Source organism: Oenanthe melanoleuca, chromosome 4A (assembly GCF_029582105.1).
Source record: "Oenanthe melanoleuca isolate GR-GAL-2019-014 chromosome 4A, OMel1.0, whole genome shotgun sequence".
Classification (NCBI taxonomy): domain Eukaryota; kingdom Metazoa; phylum Chordata; class Aves; order Passeriformes; family Muscicapidae; genus Oenanthe; species Oenanthe melanoleuca.
The window spans coordinates 8301701-8326111 of NC_079338.1; the positions used below are offsets into that span (position 1 = coordinate 8301701).

At 40.6% G+C, this 24411-nt stretch overlaps 1 protein-coding gene across 1 annotated transcript in view; it reads right to left on the reverse strand.

The window, feature by feature from the left end:
* Positions 1 to 24411, reverse strand: part of COL4A5 (collagen type IV alpha 5 chain) — an 88915-nt gene that overhangs the window by 38451 nt on the left and 26053 nt on the right. Inside the window, exons 3-13 of the mRNA XM_056491630.1 lie at positions 8355 to 8444; positions 7109 to 7153; positions 6334 to 6378; positions 6165 to 6227; positions 5361 to 5414; positions 4669 to 4695; positions 3421 to 3501; positions 2321 to 2383; positions 1753 to 1788; positions 1448 to 1489; positions 1248 to 1340 (exon numbers count right to left, since the gene is read on the reverse strand). Of these exons, the coding sequence (XP_056347605.1) occupies positions 1248 to 1340; positions 1448 to 1489; positions 1753 to 1788; positions 2321 to 2383; positions 3421 to 3501; positions 4669 to 4695; positions 5361 to 5414; positions 6165 to 6227; positions 6334 to 6378; positions 7109 to 7153; positions 8355 to 8444 (639 nt within the window). The remainder of the gene's footprint in view (positions 1 to 1247; positions 1341 to 1447; positions 1490 to 1752; positions 1789 to 2320; positions 2384 to 3420; positions 3502 to 4668; positions 4696 to 5360; positions 5415 to 6164; positions 6228 to 6333; positions 6379 to 7108; positions 7154 to 8354; positions 8445 to 24411) is intronic.

A 24411-nucleotide genomic window follows, 5' to 3' on the forward strand; every position in this document is an offset into this window, starting at 1 on the left:
CTTCAGGGGTCCCTGATGACAGAAGCAAATTACTCTGACTCCAATAAAATCAGACCAATTTTTTCTTCAACAACAGTGTGGTCAAAATGTCACCTCGTGTTTCCTTAGAATTATAAAGACACATAATGCTGCTCTTTATTTTCTGTCCTATCACCAGTTACAGACAAAACCAGAGACTTTTCTAGGATGACTGTGCACTGCAAGTGTACACCAGCACATAGTTCTAGTTAATGCCTAGTGGTGCTTAATTCTCTTCTGAAAGGAAAAGTAACAAATGGTTTTCATCAAGATTAAGGGCAGAATTGCCCTACACCCTGCTAAAATAAAATACTGCTGTATCCCAAAGCTTTCTTCTCTGACACATTTCCCAAGATAAGAAGATGGTAAGGAAGAAACTGCTCCAAATACCGATGGAAGAAACAAACAGTTTAAATTTCAGTTACTACAGTGACATTTTTAAAATAATCACAGTACAAAAATGATCACTCGATACTTTTTCCTCGAAGCATCTACCTCAACTCTTCCATTACTCAGGGTATATTTGAGAATATCACAAAAACTTCAAGGAAAATGTGACATCCAGGCACCTATGATCCTACTGGTTTTGCTCAGACTGTCTATGGCACCCGGAATTAAACAGTACCGCAGAATGTTCCCCAGTGAAAAAGAAAGAAATAGCCTGGCATTTATTGGTAAGGAGGGATCCATACAAATCAAACCAGTATTTTGAGCTTACTTGTTACAATATGACTGATATTTACTTTTGAGATGCCAGAAACAGGGAAAGCACTTTATTCAGACCACAATAAATAAAGACCTTGGGCATCAAGATATTTTGGGCATCACTAATAACAAAAAAGAAGAAACTGAATTAAAATTTTTGAAAGACTTCTTCACAATGGATGACACAGCTGGTTAATTAGTGGGAATCTGAATCCCTAGACTGCTTTGAAAATTGCAATTCTGGGTGTCAAAGGAATGGAAGTATTTTAACTGCTTTTAATGTTACTGTGAACTGCCTTTAAGAGAGTATTTTTTGAATATTATGGTACTAAGGGAAGTAACAACTAATGTGACTGGTGTGCTTTTTATTAAAAGAAAAGTACTAAAGCCTGGAATATTCAGTACTCTGAGAAAAAAAAATAGGACCTCTGCAGTAAGAAGGATGTGAGCATATATGAGCCAAACCAACAGAGCTTGCAGCTTGATCATATGCTCAACACAGGTGGGCGTAGTGTCCCACTCACCTGATCTCCTTTCTGAAACTCAATGTCATTTGGTCTTTTCTGTTCTCCAATTTGTCCTGGTGGCCCTGGAGGTCCCTGAAGACCTTGCTCACCCTAATGCATAGGAAGATGCAGTTCATTACAGGCAATACAAGCAAAAATGGCAAGCATAAATATTTTGGAAGCAATAAGTAAAAATATCATTATGATAACTGACTCACTTTTTCACCTTTGGGTCCTTGGAAATTCAAACCCATATTACCCTGCAAAAAGTATAACTCATCAGCCCTTAGAAGTTACAAAGAGAAAGAGAAAGAGAAAGAGAAAGAGAAAGAGAAAGAGAAAGAGAAAGAGAAAGAGAAAGAGAAAGAGAAAGAGAAAGAGAAAGAGAAAGAGAAAGAGAAAGAGAAAGAGAGAAAGAGAGAAAAAGAGAAAAAGAGAAAAAAGAGAAAAAGAGAAAAAGAGAAAAGGAGAAAAAGAGAAAGAAAACAGTCCATCAGCACCATCAATGTGAGAAAGATCATACCTTGGGTCCTGATAGCCCTGGTGGACCAGGAGGTCCCTATTGAAAAAGGAAACCAAAATGCAAGTCACTTAAAAGCACTTTACAAACCCCTGTAGAAAAAAAGCCCCACAACAATGCTGCAGCTTTGATTTCTGTGAATTATCTCCATGCTGACAATGCACCTTGCCTGCCTTTGAAAACTCATTGCTATTCAACTTCACAAATATGTAAGAAACTAGTTCTTCCATTAAGTGAAAGAATAACATGAAATTAAACAGTCAGGTATTAAACATCATAGTCTAAATAAGCTAAATCTTGTCTCATGTTTCCCACAAGTAAGAAGTCTGCACAACAATTCAGCACAATCTAAAGCAAAAAGATGTCTGGGAACAGGTTGTTTTGGAAGTATCTTATTAAAATGTGCATAGTAACAGCTCCAGGCTGAACTGAATGCGTGGTTGCTGCTGTCCTCATAACAAGTCCTGACTATCATGATCTCTGCACTTTACTGACCTGCCTCTGAGAACCCAAAATGAAGTAGTAACTGTCCCATTTAAGGCTTTATGAGCAACTGTTTAAAGAAACTTACTGTTAAACCTGGGGGCCCTGGAGGGCCAATTGGACCTGGTATTCCCATGGAGCCAGGTGGGCCCTGTTGAGGAAGGGAAGAAGGCCATGAGAAGCATCTTTTTATGAAAAAACCCAATGAGAGCTTTAAGCCCAAATAACCCCAACAGCTGGCATCCCATACATGTCAAATCAACATAGCTGACTACTAACCTATCAATCTGTCCTTGGGGAAAGGCCTAAAGGAGGGTACATCATGTTAGGAGAGTTCTGCTCTTAAAATCAATACCTCTTTTTGGCTCAGATAAGGGAATGCTTTTTTGTTTATTTTGAACTACTTTTGCACTTTCTTCCTCTTCATGCACTGAGAGAGAACAACAAAACACTTAGTATTTGTGATTCCTCCCAACCAGGAACAGACATTAGGGAAGCACAGATCAGAGGACCGGAAATGCTAACAGGCTCAGTCTAGTCACAGAATAGTATGGGGCTTTCCTCTCTGTACCAGGAAATGGGAGTCTGGCTTCTGTCCAGTTCAGATCAATAGACTCATTTTTGGCTCCCTTTGTTCTTTAACTAAAGCAATGAATGGCTCAGTGGGGAAGTACAGTGCCTGGAGTCACTAGCTGTTTTCACAGAGCACTGCTGGGAGAGCAGAAACACCGTTCAAAAGTTTCACTGTTTAGGAAACATGAGGAGAACAGCTGAGGCCTTACCCTCTCCTTCCCACCACCCAAAACAGAAGCTATAGCCAGAAAAGCCAGATGTTACTGACTCAGAGTGAAGAAGGGACGGGAACTCCAGAACTGATACAAAGGATGTCTAGGAAGGGGGAAGACGTAGGGAAAGCAAAGAAGCAAACCACTGAGTACTGCTGCCTGCTGGATACCACCTTCCTGACCAGGGGACTTTCTGGCTTCTGTGGTCACCCTATTAAGAGCAATATGGAATTGCACACTTTCCCTCAAGCCATAAATCAGAGGGACAATAAATGTGAGCCCAGCATCTCCAAGAAAACGTATGAATCTCCAAGCACCAAGCTGCCAATTGTGCTGCAGTAAGAGTACTTTTCATGTTATCTTTTTGGCAGAACACAGCCTAATAATACTTAATGCAACTTACAGGTATCCCTGGAAGACCTGGAAATCCTGGGTCACCTTTCTGTCCTGGCAGCAAGGATGCAATTATTTCACCTGCTTCACCCTAGAAAAACACAGTTGACTTTAATTAACAACACATTTTACAATTCCTTCCCACCATTTTTACTCCAAAGGGCACACAGTGGCTCTAGAACTCTAAGAAACTCTGAGCTATGCTACACCCTAGCAGTACACTTTAATATAAACACTAGATTCTCCAAGATCTGCTCTGTTTAAGAGAGATGAAGATTCTAAATGGCTAAACTAACAAAAATTAAAAGGTTTGTTTTGCACAAAGATATCAGCATTGATTAAAACTCAAAAAGATTAGGGGATTGAAACACAAATTCTTCACAAAAGAAACATTCCAGCTTCATGTGAAAGCAGTGGATAGGACACAACATAAAAAAGGCTCATTCAGCTTTTTCCAATGACCCAGCTCATGAGATTAGTGCTGAGTGTGCTGTTACAACAATTATGCTTTCTGGTCCTTATTGAAGTAGTTTCTTTTTGATTTCAGAGAAAATCTTTGTTGCGAAAATATATATTCTGGTGAGACTGTCCTATAATATCTTGAAAACAACTGAGAAGAAAAGGAGCAATGAAAGACCATTTCGTTTAATAGTCCCAATTTTCCAGGAACAGTGTTATGCTGTCCTCTCAGGAGTTTAACAGTGTAATTCTGTGGGTTTCCTCTTAAAAAGACTTGAATCAAAACTGATGTTTTGGCCCATGCTTAATCGGTCAAAGGTACAACAAATCCCTTAAAAAATAAAAAGTTCAACATCAGATCATGAGACTCCTTAGAAAAAGGCCATCTATGTAACACAGAGTACCAAAAAAAACAATTTCAAAAGGAACAAAGGATGTTGTACTATTCTTATCACTGGGTATTTTAGATGACTATTGTTTAGTCTTTAGGAGTGCTTTGAGTGTGAACAGGCAGACTAGTGGTGCATTTGGGTGTTTGTAGACATTTTGTTTGCTTGATGCCTCAACACTGACCCCCACAGTCCCAAGGAAACAGCTTCAGGAAACACTCTGCTACTTTTCAAGCTACTGACCCAATTTCCAGTTAGCTCCACTGGAGTGGCCTAGAAACACTAAGAATGTCACTCCAGGTTCCAATGGATGCACATGGTCTTGCATGAAATAAACAGGTTACTCATGGCAATCACACTGCACGCCCATGTCTGGTAAGTACCTGGATGTGAGAGTACAGCACACTCACCTTCATACCTGGCAGACCAGGAGGTCCCTTTGTTTAAAAGAAACAAAAAAAAAAATAAAAGGAAGATCAATAGAAATAAATCACTGGTATGTTTTTTGCAAATCACTAATCAGATCTACACCATGAGGCAAACGTTAATAACAATATATAGAACAGAGGAAAATAAATTTTTTATGAACTTCAGAATCAAAAGGAAAAATTAGAGAAGAACTTCCATAGTGAATGTTGAGCATTAGAAAGATTATATTTCCTTCCTTAGCAATTTGTTTCTATATTGCCTCCTATTATTCATCCTGTCTACTACATCTGTACATCTGACATCCTTGTCTTTTATACTGAAAACACCGTACCCTGGCTCTTTTTTCTGACCCATTAATCACCAGTAATATTCTTTCAACATATGAGATGTCAGTATCAAGATCTTCCTTCTCTGACACATATGCATGTATTTGTATTTCTCTATAGGTGGTAAAGCATCTCAGCATATGAGAATTCAAAGAGGTTTTTAAGCTTTATCACAGCATGCAGCAGAAAAATTCACTTTCACTCACTGGGACATTTAAAACGCTCTGATTAAATATTTTTTTTAAAAATCCTGTTTATCAAAAGCAAAACTGCAAAAAGATATTTATTTTACTTTTCACAGTAGAAGTCTTTCAGTGGATTACAAGATTGGGAAATCTTTTACTTACAGGAGGCCCTTGTAAACCAGGAAAACCTGGACTGCCTGGGAGTCCACGCTCTCCCTTAGAAATTAAGAAAATTATTAGCAAAAACCAAACCAAAACATAACAAAACCAGATAAACACATTTTCATTCAAAAGTCTAGTGTAATTGCTAGCTTATGACTCCAGAATAGAAAATTGTATTGGAACAAGATAGAATAATCACTTGGTTAATTCACACAACTGATGGAACAAATTTCCACAAATTTCCAAGCAAAGTACAACACTATAGAGATGGAAAACTCATGGAATATTATAGAAGATCAACTTCTGGGAAAATCCCAAAGCAAAGCTAAGTAGCAAGTCAGAATAAAATTACTCCCTCCAACAAGGACACTCAATCAGTATTTTCAATATCATATTAAAAATAATAATTAAAAACTCTCACTATTAAGTAATGAGTTTTCCTCGGTAGCAAGAGTCTACTACAACGACGAGACACAGCATCTGAGCTAATTATCAGACACACCTCTCAGCTGTAACTTATACAAGTAAGGATTAGAACACAGAGTCTAACTACATTGGCTGCAGAGCATACCATGATGTGCCTTGGTGCTGGCAATTTCTGGCAAAACTTACGCTTTAAGTACCAGACCACGACCTCTCCTCTCAAAGGGGTGTGTAAGTCTGAATTATCTTGGAATTACTTTCACAACTCAGTAACAGCAAGTACTATTGCACAGGACAGACTAAACCTATTGGCTGCAGACAGAAGAACAAGAGCTCTGTACTATATTATTGTTGCATTAAGGGTTTTATAAGGAATTCCACCTTTGTTCCATTGCATCCTGGGATACCCTGGGGTCCTGGTGGCCCATCTTGTCCAGGCAATCCCTTTAACGTGGAGAAGAGGAAAAAAGAGTTAGATTGCAGGATGCTCTTCTGGGCTTGAAAGTCAAAAGGGAAAAGATTTATATCTAGACAGCCCATTCCTACTCACAGGAAGTCCTGGTGTTCCTGGAAACCCGGGAAGCCCTGGTGGTCCCTAGAAGGACATTAACCACATGTTTGAAACAGTACAATATGAATGGGTGCACAAAATGATACACCAAGATTTCACAAAATGTAACTTATTTGTGCAAATATAAGTAAAGACAGACAAACATCTGAATCACCTATAAAAAAAAAAAGTCAAGCTGACATGGCATTCAAAGTTCTTACCAATCTTTCAGGGGTATAGCACAAAAACAGAGAAAAGACAATGCAGAACTATTAAAGTAATAGATTATAGACACAAAGAGGAAATAAATACACTCTCATGGTGTTAAAATGGATGTGGGCCCAATGAAGTCAGAGATGTATCAATTATTACCAGCTGAGGTGTATGACAGAAAAAGCAAAGGCACAAAATCTAAAGGACTTCCAGATAAGTCCACCTCTCCTGTATGGACCATAGACATACTGCCTCTACTTCAGAATACATTGAAAAAAAGGCACTGGCACTTGCTGTAATGCAAGACAGACCAAATGAATACTGGGTCTGCTCTCCTTAAAGAGTTTATGAAATACAAAAAATACGTAAGATAGTATTGCTCATGCAATCTTGTATTTATTTTAAAAAGTAGTACAATCTCTTCTGGTGGGTAGATTACTCTTCAGATTTAAGTCAATTTTTTTACTTGTCAATCACCACTTCTGTTAGGACCCAGCCAATGCCTGTCAGCCTTTACCCATTATTCCAACATATCACTGCATAAAACTGCATCAATACTTACTCTGATTCCTTTGGGTCCAATAGGCCCTGGAAGACCATCATCACCCTAAAAGACAACAACAGAAAAAAGAAACAAGACCCCACACTCAAGCTGGAGTTTGTCTTTCTATCAAATTAAACAGTAAGCCTAAACCTTCTCCTACATGTTCACAGTAAGTGGGTTATAGTAGCTGTCATTTCCTGAGTTAAAGGGTTCAAAATTATTTTAACTGAAAAGCATTTGCTCCAGCTGATTAAACATGACTTTGAGGAAAGTTTTCCTAAAGGCCATGGTGCTGTCAGGTCACTGACAGTCACCAGTCAGCCCTCCCAAGGAGAATCCTCCAGCGGCCCCTTGTGGGCAAAGCAGCCCCTTGTGAGCCATGATTCAACATGGATCAGACTGTACCAGTGCTACTTTGCATTATGATCATCACAGAATCTCAGCGCAGAACTTTGCATCAAAATCTTAAGAAACTTGTGGTTACAGAATAAAAGTGTAGCAAATATTTCTAGTCTAAGGCCCCTATGCCGTTTCACTCCTGTTACATCCAATCTCTTTCAGTGTAGACCTCCTTTATTGTTTTCTTATAACTCACCTATTTTTCCTTTGCATTTTTTTGATGGGCTTCTGCTAGGTTTATACTGTGAGTATAAAAGAAATGGCACATCCTGCATATGTTAAAGGCAAATATATTCAGAGGAATTTTACCGCTAAATTATACCATCTGAGTAAGTAAGGATGCAATTCAACAGTTATTAGAAATAAATGGAACCCCTCCAGGGAAAACCAGGAGCATTCCTCAGCTCTCTGCAGGTAGGTTCAATGAGGTCTTCATTTACATCACCCCACCCAAACCCAGGCCAGGAATCCCATCCCAGGAATGCCACCAGGCTCAAACAACAGTTTACCTACATGGTAGGAGCCCCCAGGGCAGCTGAGGGCAAAACTCTGCTCTTATCAGTAAACTCAGCTAAGCCAGGATCTCCTTAGTGCAAGGACTATGTGCAGCACCTTGTGAAAGGTAGTGCTAGCAAGAACCTGTGTAGGTAAAGAACTGGATAGGAAATTCAGAGCAATCTTTTTTCACTGGCTGACTATTCAAACTAATAAAAAAAGAAAAAACAAACTATTCTATTCCAACATCTAAAGATTTTGACTACTAAACCAATGATAATCAGGAGTTCTGAAATTGCTTAGGATCAGCACAACAATTAAGCTAACACTGCCCAGCACCTTCATACCATTCAAGAGAATTGGGACTTACCTTTGAGCCTCTTGGACCAGGTGGTCCTTCTGGACCTGGAAATCCAGGCAAACCTGGCTGTCCTTCCAAGCCTGGGAATCCCCTTTCACCCTACAAAAAGAAAAGGTGGTGGTGGAGGTAAAATATGACAGAAACAAAATATAAGATGTGTGGAGAGTATTGTTCAAACTTGGTTAGCTGAGAGAGGACATAGTCAAGCAGAGTTACTGCAGATGGCCTAAGTAGAGCAAAGGCTAGCCCAGGGACAAAGGTCCTTGGGACAAGGGGGTTGTGCTGACAATGCTTATCGCAGCAAGAAAAAACAGAACTAAAACAGGACTAAAAACCGCAGACATATAACAGCAAACCACAGAAATATAGAAGTAGTTAAAAACAGAATATTGCAAAAACTAACTTATACAAGATGAAGATAACCAATAATGAGCTTGGCTTTTGTAATATGTATGAAGCTAATTAAGAAGTGTATAAAAGCAGAACTGTTTTATCAATAAAGGAAGTTTTGGAGTCTTGCTGATAACCACCTGGTGTCCGCTATCTCACTTTCACCGACAAATGGCGACCCCGACGTCGACCTCCTGATCAACAAAGAAAACGGGGGAGGACGTGCCACGGCGGAGAAAGTAGGAGTTGGGTCCTGATCGCAGCCAGGACAGTGCAAAAATCTGCCAAACAGACGGCACCCCCGAAGACCATAAAGTTGGTTTTGGGCCATACGTGCCACCGGAGCCTGGAGAGCTGCAACAGCGCTGACGACAGAGATGGATAGGCAAGTGGCATATGAATTATTTACTCGTAATTTGCAGCAGTGCAATGTTCAGGGAATTGATTTAAAAAAGGATTTACCAGGGTTATTAGCATGGGGGTATGCAAAGGGTTGTTTTGTTGTGCCGCAGACAGTACATGAATTGTCAGAATGGCGTAAACTGGGTGATAAACTATGGGAGGCTGTGATAGATGAAGATAAGACGGCAAAGAAGTTGAGTAAAATATGGAGAATAGTGCATAATGCTTTGTTGCAGAAGGTAGTAGAGAAAAGGGCAGCTGGGCAGGCTATTGAAGCACATAAAAAGAATTTGTCTTACGGGCTTGAGAAAGGACCACCATTGGCCCCAGGGATAACATCTGTGCGAATTCCAATTGCTGGGACGACAGGGAATGGCAATGTTGACTCAGAGGACGACTCACCCACACCGTCTGCTCCTTTACTTGAGAAGCAGGAGGTTGTGCAAAGTAAAGATGATAAAGAGCCACGGCCCCCGTCTCAGACACAAGGCATGCAAAATCCAATCCCGGGTCCTGAAGGGGACTCGTTGGAGAGGATGGCACGGCAAAGACAGGAGGCATGGAAGTGCTTGGCACAACAGTCGGTGATGGATGGGGATGGGAATGTAGTCCCTACCTCTGGATTTATGGCATTCCCTGCGACATTTACGCCTTTATATGACCAGCAAGGCAACCCAGCAGGGATGCAAGCAGATTTCCATCCTTTGGATTGGAAAATGCTAGCGCAACTAAGACAGACAGTGAGCCAATTTGGATTTAAGAGCGAGCCCGTAAGACAAATGTTGGATTACCTATTTGACACACAGGTTCTTTTGCCAAATGATTTAAGGGGTATTTCACGTTTGATTTTATCTGAACATCAGTTGATACTATTTGGGGCACATTGGCAAGCGTTAATTCAAGAATCAGTGGCTACACAGCGTCAGCAGGGTGACCCACTGCATGGAGTAACTATGGATGAATTGATGGGGACAGGAAATTTTATCAGGACTGAGGCACAGTTGTTGATGGGAGCAGATAAAGCTCGAGAGGCCATAAAATTGTTTCGCAATGCTTTAGATAAGGTTAAGGAGCCTGGGGGTTTGCCTGCTTACATGGGAGTGAAACAAGGACAAGATGAGACATTTGGTGCCTTTGTTGATAGAATAGCAGTTGCAATTAACAAGGCAGGAGCACCAGAATGGATGAAAGTTCACTTAATAAGACAGTGTGTAATACAAAATAGCCTTCCAAATATTCAGAGACTTATAGCCACTTTGCCAGGGAATTGGGGAATAGAAGAGTTGCTGGAGCGAGCTTCTATGATACCAACAGGAAGTCAGGCATTTTTAGCCGATGCTATAAAGGAATTGGGAGCAGGTTTACAAAAACAGGCAGAGGCTGCTCAGTCTCAAGTGTTAGCCGCCCTTGCTCCTCTCCAGGCCTCCACGGTCACTAACAACAGTAACCCATCCGCCAAATGTTATCGATGCGGAAAAGGGGGTCATATCCGACGTGCTTCCCAAGCAGCAGGAGTTTGGTGCCAGAAGTGTCAATCTGACACACACAATACAACTGCCTGTCGCCGCAAGTCGGGAAACCACAAGCAGAGCGCGTCCGGCCGCGCTATGACACAAGTGGCCGGAGGGAGAGTAACAGCGCCACCGCCTGTCTCCAACCAGCAACAGCAGGGTCCCTTGGCTTGGACCTGGCAGCAGCAATAGATGTTACCCTGTATACCAATCGGCCAAGTAAAATACCAACTGGAGTTAAAGGCCCCATAATAATTAATGGACAGGCATTTGGAGCTTTGCTTTTGGGACAATCATCAGCATTTATATTGGGACTTTTTGTTTTACCTGGAGTAATTGATGCGGATTATACTGGGGAGATACAAATTATGGCTTACACCCCTTACCCACCATTGAAAGTGGAGAAAGGTCAACGCATAGCTCAGCTGCTACCACTACCGCAATTGACTGCTGGACTAACTCCAAAAACAAAAATTTCTCGAAATTCTGATGGGTTTGGGTCAACGGGACTTACTTTGCTAACTTTGGATTTAAGGGATCGGCCAAGGAAAACCGTCAAGATTACCTTCCAAGGGGATGAAATTTCCGTCTCAGCACTACTTGACACCGGAGCAGACACAAGTATTGTTAGCCCCGAGATATGGCCAAATCGCTGGCCTTCCTATGCATCTACACAGACAGTGACTGGAGTTGGAGGTTATACTTTGGCCAAAAAATCGCCGACAGTAACGCTGCATATAGATGGACAACAACTCAACATGGTTTTTTCCATTGTGCCGTTACCTCCTTCAGTTTGCTGTTTGATTGGCCGTGATGTACTTTCCCAATTGGGTGTAGTGCTGACAAACGTGCACCCTTTGGGGTAACTGCCATTGCTTGGACTTTCCCCCTTCCACTCACCTGGACAACTGAGGAACCAGTGATGGTTAAGCAATGGCCATTAAAAAGGGAAAGTCTTGAACAAGCTCATCAGCTGGTAAAGGAACAGTTTCAACAAGGACATTTAAAACTATCTACAAGCCCCTGGAATACACCCATTTTTGTGATAAAGAAAAAATCAGGAAAATACAGACTTTTACATGACCTGAGAGCTGTAAACAACCAAATGGAACCAATGGGAGCCCTGCAGCCGGGACTTCCTAACCCAGCCATGATACCAGAAAATTGGCCTATTTTGATTATTGATCTTAAGGACTGCTTTTTTACCATCGCCTTGCATCCAAATGACACAAAATGTTTTGCATTTACATTGCCAGCCATTAACAGAGGTGAGCCAGATAAAAGATTTGAATGGACAGTTTTGCCACAGGGGATGCGTAATTCACCTACATTATGCCAACTATATGTAGATGCTGCTTTACAACCACTGAGACAGAAAATGCCACGGACAATAATTTACCATTATATGGATGATATTCTGTTTTCACAAGACTGAATTTACAGATGAACAAGTAGGGATTATTAAATCCACCTTGGCAGACTTTTTACTGGTTGTGGCACCAGAGAAAATACAACTATCAAAACCTTGGAAATATCTTGGTTGGACTATAACTGAACAAAAGGTTAAGCCACAAAAATTACTAATGGATATAAGGATTTCAACCTTGCATGAAGCCCAAAAACTTTTAGGAGACTTACAGTGGTTAAAGCCGATTACAGGCATTTCAAATACATTGCTGCAAGCCTTGCAACCGTTGTTAAAAGGAACAGATCCTTGCACTCCTGTTCACATCACCCCGCAACAGGAAGAGACGCTGCAACAAATTGTGAAATGTATAACAGATGGATTTGTATCCCGCAAACAACCTGATTGCCCAATAAATTTTACCATCTGGCATGGTAATGGACACTTATTAGGAGCACTTACTCAGCTAGAAAAGAAAACGGGGAAGCCAAGGATATTAGAATGGATATCACCACCTTTACAAACAAGGAAAACAATAACCACAAAAATTGAAAATTTGGCTATGCTACTTAGAAAAGGACGATTGCGCATTTTAGAAGTCACAGGACAAGAACCAGCAGTAATTTACCTGCCCATAGAGAAACCGACATTGGACTGGTACCTGTTGAATTCTACAGAGTTTGCTGAGGCACTACGGGGATCTGGAGCACAGGTGGAAACTGGAGCCTTAGCACCTAAGGCACTGCAGTGGATTGGAGAATGGAGTTGGATTACCAAGACGCTGCGGGAAGAAACACCCATAGCTAATGCCACAACAGCCTTCACGGATGCCGGGAAAAAGTCTCGCCGAGCGGCTATCGTGTGGAAAGAAAAAGCAGAATGGAAGCAACAGATTCTTGAAGCAACACCTGAAGATAGCCTGCAGACATTGGAGCTATTAGCAGTGACATGGGCCGTTACTCATTTAGATGGACCTTTAAATGTAGTGTCTGATTCTCTTTATGTGGTGGGAGTGGTATGTAGAATAGAGGATGCTAGTGTGAAAAAGGTTAGCAACAGGAGATTGTATGAGCTGTTTTTACAGTTAAAGAGAGCCCTAATGGAAAGAAAAGAGCCCTATGCAGTGATTCACATTCGAAGTCACAAATGGGATTTGGGTTTAGGAGAAGGAAATGCAAGAGCTGATAGATTGGTGATGCCGGTTGAAAACTTGCCTTTGATTAGTAAAACAGTAATGGCTAGAGAGGCACATAATGCATATCATCATAATGCTAAAGGATTGGTGAGGCAGTTTGGTATTAACATTAGTGAGGCCAAGGCTATTGTTAGAGCATGCCCTATTTGTAGTCACCATAACGGGGGAGTAGGACTAGGATGTGGAGTGAACCCAAGAGAAATAAAGATCAATGAAATATGGCAGATGGATATAACACACCTACAGAGTTTTGGAAGATTGAAAAATATCCATGTCACCATAGACACTTTTAGTGGGTTCATATGGGCCACAGCACAGGCAGGAGAAAAAGCTATTCATGTTATCAGACACCTTTCTAGCTGCTTTGCAGTCATGGGGGTTCCAGCTAAAATTAAAACAGACAATGGTCCTGCCTATGTCAGTGGTAAAGTCAGAAAGTGGTTAAAATCTTGGAGAATAAAACATGTTACTGGAATACCACATTCTCCCACTGGACAAGCAATTATCGAGAGAGCCCATGGAACATTAAAGCGCTTTATACTCAAGCAAAAAGATCAGGTTGATCCATATACAAAATTATCCAAGGCTCTTTACGTTATCAATCATTTGTGTGTTTTTGGGGAAAACAAGGATCCTGCAGCCATTAGACATCATACATCATACAGCACAGGAGGTACCCAGCCAAAAACCTGGGTTCGATACAAAGACCCTAAAACAGGGATATGGCAGGAAGCAGCAAAAGTTTTGTTTTGGGGCAGAGGTTATGTGTGTGTTTCTACTCCTTCAGGAACATTATGGGTGCCAGCCAGATGGACTAAAGTGGTACTGCAGAAACCTGTGAATGATTCCAGAGTTGGAACTGGACAGCAGGCTTTGACGACTGAGGAACAGACTATTCTTTCAACAGGAAATAGAGGAACTAGAGGTTTTGCTGGACATACCAATTTTTTGTGATTGGGAATCTGATCCTGATACCTTTTTGTGGGATTTAGATAAGTGTAAATGACAAGTGATTAGAGAGATTGTTAAAAAACATTTGGATTTGAGATCTGGCAAATGCTGGAATTGTAAAGGAGCAGGAAGGTTTGGGATTAGAAGGATGGCTTAAATCCTTTGGATTAGGTCCATGGCTCGTTTTTTTTTTTTGCAACAATTAATAACCATAGGAGTTGTTGTTTTTGCTATTTTGCTTTTTGTGCCATGTATTGTAAAGTGCTTGCAGAATATGGTATTACGATTGGTAAATCAAAAGTGGGAAACAAATTTGTTAGCCCAAAAAGAAAACGGGGGAAGTGTGGAGAGTATTGTTCAAACTTGGTTAGCTGAGAGAGGACATAGTCAAGCAGAGTTACTGCAGATGGCCTAAGTAGAGCAAAGGCTAGCCCAGGGACAAAGGTCCTTGGGACAAGGGGGTTGTGCTGACAATGCTTATCGCAGCAAGAAAAAACAGAACTAAAACAGGACTAAAAACCGCAGACATATAACAGCAAACCACAGAAATATAGAAGTAGTTAAAAACAGAATATTGCAAAAACTAACTTATACAAGATGAAGATAACCAATAATGAGCTTGGCTTTTGTAATATGTATGAAGCTAATTAAGAAGTGTATAAAAGCAGAACTGTTTTATCAATAAAGGAAGTTTTGGAGTCTTGCTGATAGCCACCTGGTGTCCGCTATCTCACTTTCACCGACAAAGATGGAAAAACTTAGAACACACATTATCTTTCTGCTTTTCTGTAGGAAGTCATCATACTTACTACTAACACTGTGACTAAACATCTCACCTGCTTAACTAAAGAAATTCCTGAACACAGACAGATTTACCTTTAAATACAGGACTCAAACCAACTTCATAGGTTTATGACTTCATAGGTTTACAGTTTCACAGGTGTTATCCCATGCAAACACAATACAAATACCTCTGCATAGAGCTATACAATTGGTCTGCTACCTCATCTGAAAAGCGACACTGTGGAGGAGGATTACTGTCTCAGGTCAGCATATGAAAGGCTTAGTGTATCCCTGAAGGAGAGAGAATGAGGAATTTGGGAGTGCCAGATAAGGAAAACATTAGGCAAAACCAGATTTTGGAGCAAGCTCTGGCATGAACTGTGTTTGCACACTAAGAAACCACACCTGTGTACAAGAGGCATGTCATATGTGTGAGGGGCAAGCCAGGCTACATACTGTCTACTAATCTCAACCTGGTCACTTTTCTTCACATTTTTGTTAGAGCAAGTAGCATCTACAAATGGTTGCTAGAACAGATTTCTAGCAGAGGGTTGGCTTTGTGTGTTATCTAAGGCTGAAGAACTGTTCTGTAAAATGCAACTATGCCAAAGTCTCCATTCTAAACAGTCACGGAATGGGGAAGCCAAGGCCTTGAAAGAAAAACATGAAGTCAAACAGCTAAGAGGAATAGAAGACGCAAAAACAGATGCTAGTGAACTGTAGTATTAAAAGTGATTACAGTATTTTCAAAGCCCACTTTGAAAGTGAGCAGCAAAAATGAGAGCCTTGCATGAGGATACTGTTGCCAGGGCAACTCCTGTGGAGTTTGCCAGCAAATTACCCACAAAAGCAAACAGATTATTTGAAAGTCTGTGTTTGAGGACAGCTGAGGGAGTATATCAGACATGTCCTAAGGGAACTTACATCAAAGTTAAAATAATTACAGTGGAAATAGCTGCACTATGATCCCTATTTTTTATTAAAAGTTGGTTAAAGAAATGTGGGCAAATTTTGTGGGGAGAGAAACTGATTTAGTTGTCTTTGAGGTTTTATAAAAAACCGTATTCTACTTAAACAGCCTATAGACAATTCCATAAGTGGCAACTGTTTCAGATGTTGCTTCTGCCTCCAGATTTTTCCTATTGCCCACACCACACTGATTTTCATGAAGACTTAGAGGGTAATAATTTGGCAGAAAAAACTGCTTGCTCACTGCTGGAACATACTGAAACAGAAAATGAATTTAACAAGTCTTTCACAAAAAGTCAGCGCCAAAAAAGACATTATATTGTTGGGGATAGAATGAGATTGAAGTCCCTGGTTAACGTGCAATAAATTTTCTTATAAATGCTTATAAAAAACTCACTAGCCAGTTCTGCTTACACAAAAAGAACCGAGGAACGTAGGATACTTCTTGTTTCAGCTTGGAAGCTACTAAACTAAAACATAAATAGCCAAGGTTTAGGTCAACTCAGAACTCCTCTTCCAGTCCTGAAAATACAGGATAGTTTCCATATCCAAATAAAGATGCATCAGCTATAGAACCATCAATTGCTTGGGGAGTGGGCAAGGAGTCAGATTCTGATCTCAATTGCCCTCAATCAGCTACATCAATATAGCAAAACTGTCAGCTCACAAGCTTAAACATGACTGTTGTTTGGGGCATAGAAAGAAAAAAAATATAGTTGGGAAACACCCTAAAATTATGCTTTACTGCAGTAAGATATAGATAATTAAACAGGGATACAGAAAAGTTTGGCAGAGTTGCAAGTACTCTAATAATAGGACACAAGCAGGGATACATGCAATTTTTAAAACATGCACAAGTAATTCACATTTATAGAATTTGTTCTCCAAAATCCCATATTTATAAATACAGTATGGAGAGAGAAACCAGAATAATTACTTCCATTGATGTGATATACTTATGGCAAAAAAAATCCCCAAACAAAACAAAACCCACAGGGAAAAAAAACCACACACAAAAAAAAAAAAAAAAAACCAAAAAAAAAAAAAAAAAAACAAACCACAAAAACAAAAAAACCCCACAAAAACAAAACAAACAAACAAACAAAAAAAAAAAGGAAAAATGAGAGGAATGTTGGATTTGTCTTTACAAACAAGCTGTGGATCTGCTAGTAGATAAGGCTAGCATTGAGAGATAAAGAAACAATGGGATGGATTCCACTGATTGATGACTTGAAAGAGATATTTGCCTCTACAAACAAATTGTAGGTTTGCTGATAAATGAAACTGGATATTGGAAGATGAAAGAAGCAACGGGGAAAAACTATGAATTCTATAAGAATTAAAAATTAAAAGGAAGGGTTATACATTAGAGGGGAATCTCAGGTGTCAGGCATTTCTGGAAGTCTGTACCTCTCAAGTATCTCAGCCAATGGGGAAAGAGAGGGAAAAGTAGCCAGGAGAATAGGATAAAAAGGATGCTCCGTCCTCCAAAAATATGAAAGACCCCAGGGGAATGCTCCATGGCATCTCTAAGATCATCCCCTTACTCCCAGTAATTGCACTGCTGCCAGAGAAACTGTCTTTTCCACCAAGGAACTTGAGATAATTAAAAAGAGTGGAGCAGAGGAAAGAGGAAATGATTGGTTTACAAGGGATGGTAAGCAGTGGATGCCAAAAGCTCGGGCATTGCAATTGTTAAAGCAACTTCATGAAGGGAGTCATTGGGGCTCCTGAGGACTGGCAGGGGCCTTCCTCAGAATGTACGCTGCTGTGGGTCTTTTTAGTGTGGCAAAGTGAGCTATTGGGAGTTGTTCGATTTGTGCTGAGACCAGTAACAAAGTTACAAGAAGACTTGTCGGGGGGTAGAAGAGGTGTTGGGCTGCGCGTCTCTTCCAGGAATGTAGGGTGTATTTTGCTGAAATGCCCCGAGTGGCAAGATTTAAATATCTTCTGGTAATAGTATGTCAATTAACAGGGTGGCCAGAAGCATTCGCAACTGTTTCAGCAACTACAGGATCAGTTGTTAAAGTGTTTTTGGAGCAAACGATTCCCAGATATGGGGTTGTGGAGGCAGTGGACTCAGACAGGGCACCTCATTTGGCAGGAAAAATCCTTCAGGGTGTTATTGGCTTCTTTAGGGATACAGTGGAACCTCCATGTCCCCTGGCACCCCCGGAGTTCAGGTCGGGTTGGGAGAATGAGTGGAGAAATAAAGAAGCGCCTTCTGAGGCTGGTGGTGGAGGCTGAGATGCTGTGGGTGCGGCTCTTGCCCCCTAGCTTTTGCAGAAGTGGGGGCCAGACCCAGGGGAGATATTGATGTTTGAATTGATGTTTGAAATTTCTTATCCTTGCAATTTTCAGCCTAGTGGGGGGTAGAGATAAGTGATGTGTATTTGAAACAATATGTGGCTCGGATACTGTCTCTTGTGAAAACTTTTCAACAGGAAGCTCAGCTAGCACAGACCCCTGCCTTTGGACTTTGCTGTTCACAACATCCAGCCAGGAGATTGGGTCCTAGTTAAAGAGTGGAAAGAAGCATCGCTGGTGGTGAAGTGGCGTGGACCTTTCCAGGTGTTGCTGACTACAGAAACAGTTGTCAAGACAGCTGACCACGGGTGGACCCATCACACTCAGGTCAAGGTCTCTAAGGCCCCAGAGATTTGGACATATCAGCTGGAGGAAAAGGACGGGAAGCCGCGACTGACACTCCGCAGGGGCGGACTGGAGCATTAAGCCAATACATTGATATCAGAGGAAGCCGTGTGTGCCTACCCACAGACTGCCTGCTGAAACAGTTTGTGTGGGCACCCCTCCTCTCGGATCTCCAGTCATTAGGGGCCAAAACCCTGCTGTCATTATTTTTTTATGTTAAACTGTTTCTGTGCCTTCACTCACCACACACAGTGTGGAAGACAATGTGAAAGTGAAAATTAGGTTAGGAAATTAGAGGACACCATTAGAATGTTTCTCTTAATAATCTTATCTTTGTATTGTTGGTTAGGTCGGGGCTAAGAATAGGAAAAAAACTTTTTAACCTTAGGAGAAGAAGTAGCAAAAACCTTTAACCTTAGCAATTGTTGGGTCTGTGAAGGGTCTGTGAAGGGCCAGAGGGATCCAAAAACTGGCCATGGATGGCCAGCACAGTCAAACCTAAATGGTGGGTTAGCACCCTGAGTGAGGTCCACAATGGAATAGGATTTTGGGATGAAGAAGGATGCCAATGGGGGCTTCATTCTTCCAAAAGAGGCACTTATTGCCTAAATAGAACAGGAAGCATATACGTTGTAAAACATGTTTGTGACTGGACTTTATCTTTGGGTTTAGATTGTTAGACCCCCAACTGCCTTCCTTATAATTGTTCCAGATATCAAGGCAGATGGAATCAAACACATGTTAAGCTCTGAAATGGTAGCTGGGTAGAGTGTTCCTACCATAATTACCAGAAAAATTTGGAAGGCTGTAAAGCAGTAGGGAAGGATAAGTTTTTTGACCCTTATTTTTAAGCTGCCCACGAAATAATTCCACAAGCAGGACCCATGTTGTCCATAGCTATCAGTGGAAGTGGCAACACAGAACAGAACTTGAACCCTTTTTAATAGGTTCTGGTCCAAATCTAATAAAACAGATCTCGGATGTAACTGCAGCTGGAAATCTCATATAGGAGCATGGAAATGCAAATACTGTGATTCCTGTGGCAAGGCAACTATTGTTGGGGGACCACTAGCCCAGGAAGCAAGCTGTATTTTTATCCCCCAATTGATCAAGACAAGTGGGAAGGTCCCTTTGCCAACGGGACATGGGCTTTAAAGGGGCATTACTGGATTTGTGGCCAACATGCCTATCGCAGGTTACCCCCAAACTGGTCAGGGATATTTTATGTGAGGTATATCAGACCACTGTTCTTTCTGCTACCACAAGTTCAAGGAAACCAGTTAAGAATCAAGGTATATGATGATCTAATTAGAGAAAAGTGGTCAATTGATGTATCCCTGGCTGGAGGGAGCACCCAAAAGCAAGGTGATCATGAATGGCCACCTGAATAAATCATACAACACTATAGATCAGCCACTTGGAATCCTAATGAATTAATATCAGGTGCCAGAGAACCCATTTATAATTTAAATCGGATAATTAGGTCACAAGCTGTCTTCGAAATAGTAAGTAACCAGACAGCTACAGCTCTTGATCTTGCTGACCGATCTACTCAGATAAGAAATGCAATATTTCAACACCGGATGGTATTAGACTATTTATTAGCAGAAGAAGGCGGAGTGTGTGGCAAATTAAATTACTCAAACTGCTGTTTGCAAATAGATGACAATGGAAAGGTGGTGAAACAAATAGCAAAAGGAATAAGAAAGTTATCTCATGTACTGGTCCAAACATGGAAAGGATGGGAATGGGACATGTTTTCGTAGCTACCTGGTAGACTGTGGGTTAAACAACCAATTCTTTTTCCCTCTTATGTGCCATAGCAACTCTAATCTTTTTATCATGCATGATCCCTTGCTTAGCACAACTTATTCAACATGTGATCAAAGGGATGCAGGTAATAGCCATGCTTACTGATCCAGAAGTGGCTACAAAAGGATAAAAATTGATGTCACTGCAAAACCAAAAAGGACACAGGAACAAGAAATTAAGTCAATGACAGCTAAAGTTTGTAAAGACAATTATTAAAAATAAAAGAGGAGAGATTGAGAGGAATGTTGGATTTGTCTTTACAAACAAGCTGTGGATCTGCTAGTAGATAAGGCTAGCATTGAGAGATAAAAGAAACAATGGGATGGATTCCACTGATTGATGAATCAAAAAAGGTATTTGCCTTTACAAGCAAACTGTAGGTTTGCTGATAAATGAAGTTGGATATTGGAAGATGAAAGAAGCAATGGGGAAAAACTATGAATTCTGTAAGAATTAAAAATTAAAAGGGAGGGTTATACATTAGAGGGGAATTTCAGCTACTAGGTGTTCCTGGAAGTCTGTACCTCTGAAGTACCTCAGCCAATGGGGAAAGAGAGAGGGAAGAGTGTCTGGGAAAACAAGATAAAAAGGAGGCTCCATCCTCCAAAACTTTGAGAGACCCCAGGGGAATGCCCCATGGCATCTCCCTTTATTCAAAAAAAGGACTTCTCTGTCTCCTTTTTGGATATAAACCTCTGGTGTTTGTGGATTAATTTTCCTGACAAAAATCAGAAAAGCAGTAGTTGAAGAGCCCATTTTAATGTCTAAATACATACAAGAATATGGCTGTAACATTTGACAAAAGAGGCACATACTTCCCAGTCCCTGCTATAAAAATAGCAAACTTTAAATAAAAAGAGTACAAAACCACATTACTATGGGTGGCTACTTAAAACTAAATTAATGTACAAATGTCCATAGTAATATTAAGATACACAGCATGGAAGAACTGATGCCACAGCCACCCATATTGTTCTCCACCTTTCTAAACAAGTGGAAAGTAGGGTGAAAGTAATGGCTGCCTTAGGTTATCATGCTAGCCAACAAATTCTTCCTCAACTCAAAGAGCACTAATTCAACACATTTCAAACTACAGTATCTAATCAAAACACAGAAATCCCCTCTGACACGACCTGCATTTTTCAAAACATCCAAATTTTTCAGGATGCCATCTGTGGCTTCTTTTGTAAGATGAAACAGTTGAGGTTTAATGTTCAGTGGTCACTTATTGTAAACATATCGAAATACAGGGCCATATTTGTACAGTTCAGGTCAACAGTTATAAAGCACATACACCAATCATGGAATTATTCTTGACAAAGTGATTAAAATCTGAGAAGTTTAAACTATTTCTTCAGAATTTTTATACAACAGTGAAAAGAAAAGCTCAGCTTGGGTCACAACTGTACTAAATTTTACCACAATAAAGGCAGAAGGAAATAAGGATCTTGAGGACAAACACTGATAATTTTCATCTGAGACTCAGAATTCCAGGAATATCCATACAATGAGACCAAGAGTCTGTTATTACATAATATGTGGCCTCACCCTGAGGTGATCAAATTAGATCAACTGTCCCCAGTATTTGTCAGAAACAGCACAATTTGCAACTATTTTGAGGGGAAACTGCATCTTAGGTTCTGTGAAAAACAGTCCCACCTTAAGCTATGTGCTGCTATCAGAGCCACAGATTTGTGCTGCAACATGAACTGTGTGAAGGATTTGATTAGGCTGAAAACAAGTAAAATTTACAAGGAATTTTATTTTCAGTGATATCAATTCACCAACTGCTTTGAGCAGGGCCTCCCAAGCCCAAGAGGAGAACAGGAATACCTGGCATGGGGAAGGTATGAAAGCCATTTCAGCAGCAGCACTTATGCAAAACCACAGTAGCCTTGGGCTAAGTGCCCTCAGCCCTGGGTTCTCAGCCTTCATCAGCTGTGTAGCTGAGACTCAGTACCACCTCCTCCTCTTCCCCAGTCTTTATCAAGTTGATCTTATCAGCAGCTTTGGATCTTCCTTTCAGATGAGGTAAAACCAACCCAAGAATCTACAAGTCTTACTAGCTTGTCTTAGAAATTGCTCTGTGTGCAGCATCTGGCCCTGTTTATTTCTTTAGCCAGTTTTTACTCAGGAACCAGCTTTTAACTATTAAAGCAGGTTAATCTCAAAAGTGCGGAGCAATATTTATTCAAAACTCAGTTGCTTAAGTGAAAAGTATACATTTTCTGTGGTTGAGAGTGAGAGCAATTCCTATGATCACCTGTATGTAATAATTTAATAATACATTTCAGCTTTTATACTCTTGCCAAATCCAGTTCATTTTTGAGCTGCTTACTTCGAGTAACAACAAACTGGCTCCCAGGTGCAATCGATTTTTACTGACTTCTCCTTTCTTCATTATTTCATTTTAGGCATATTTCAACTTTAACCATTTTACATTCATGTTCAGCAAGGTGGATTTGCAAAGAGGAAGAAAACTCAAATGCACTGATTTTTGTCAGCTGTTGTACTATGGGTTTCAAAAAAAGCTTACAAAGCTTTGATTCTTTTAGAGGTAATGTGCTACTGATGCTACAGGGGCAAGTGGCAGAGTTAAAGAAGAATGAATCACTGGTAGCATGGGAACAATTAAACTAGAGCTGTGGTTCCCCAAAGCAAGACAAGAAGATAGTCTTCCTATTTGTTACAGTTCTATTTGTATTCCTGTACCTGAGCTGTTAAAAATGGCATATCCTAAAGGGATTGCTATGATGCTTAGGAAGAAGGCTACTTTTGAGTCTCAGAAGGAACGTATTAGGCTCTGCTAAGATGAACAAAGCAGCACTTCCCAGCTGACTTAATGCGAGTGAGCAGCAACTCAGATGAAGACGCTGGTTTAGGGCCAGAAGTGAAGCCCAGTGGAACAGAAAGGCCAAGTGCATTAGACAAGGCTCTTCCTGTCTTCCCAGTACAGAGCCAGGTTCCATACATCTGCTTCCAGTACATCTTCAAATATATTGCCACACCCCTAATGGGAGAATCAAAGAGGGGAGATTATATAGACAACTCTTTGTCTAATGCTCTTCACACACCAGTTAGATAAGGAGCTATAGAATGTGACTCCTGGTTCAGAGGTCACTGCAGAAAGAAGCAGTATTGGATTCGGAAACTCAGATCAAATGTATACAAGTGATACACTGTGAGGGATAAGACTAATAATTTTAAAACAGCCCCTGATGTCTTCTAGTAAAAGAATCTAGGAAGATTCAAACAATAATTCAAAACCTAAGCAAAGCAAAGAACTTTTAAGATAAAGCATTAGGATTTCAGTGACAGACCTTGGGGATCCCCAGAGCTGAACTGCTGTATCCAGCAACACATCAAATACTGAGGGCTTTGTAATTTTAGGGCAACTAACAAAGTCTGTACATGTATGCTCAAACAATTCCACCAGCAACACATCATACCTAGGAAATATGAGCTTTGCTTTTCATCCATAAGGTACATGATGGTCTGCAAGCTTCAGAAGGACTATTTAAAAACCCTCTGGCATGCCTCAGGATCGTGCTGTGTTTACCTTGGCTGCAGTGGAAATGAATCAGTTCCCCTGTTTCATATCCACTCTAAGGCCAGATTGTATTAGATCCACATTAACCAGACAACAGCTTCAGTGACTTCATAAAAAAGCTGTGGCAAGTGAAGGGAAAAAAAAAACCAAAAAAACAAAAAGACTAGCCAACTTAGAAAGGTTCTCCAAAGTTGTACATACAATAACTATAATGGGCATAGAAATCTGATGTTTAAGTGCCTTCAAGCAGAACCTGAAATAACTTGTGACTAGTTAGGATGCATCTGTTTTTGGCACCTGCATCTGAGATCCTCTAGGAACATTAACCAGGTTCATGTTTGGCTAACCAAATCTAACTTAGAAATCTTGCCATCAATGGAATACCATTCTTCACAAGGTATGTAAATGAACTAAAAGCAAGTAAATGCCAAGGAATGACCTCATCT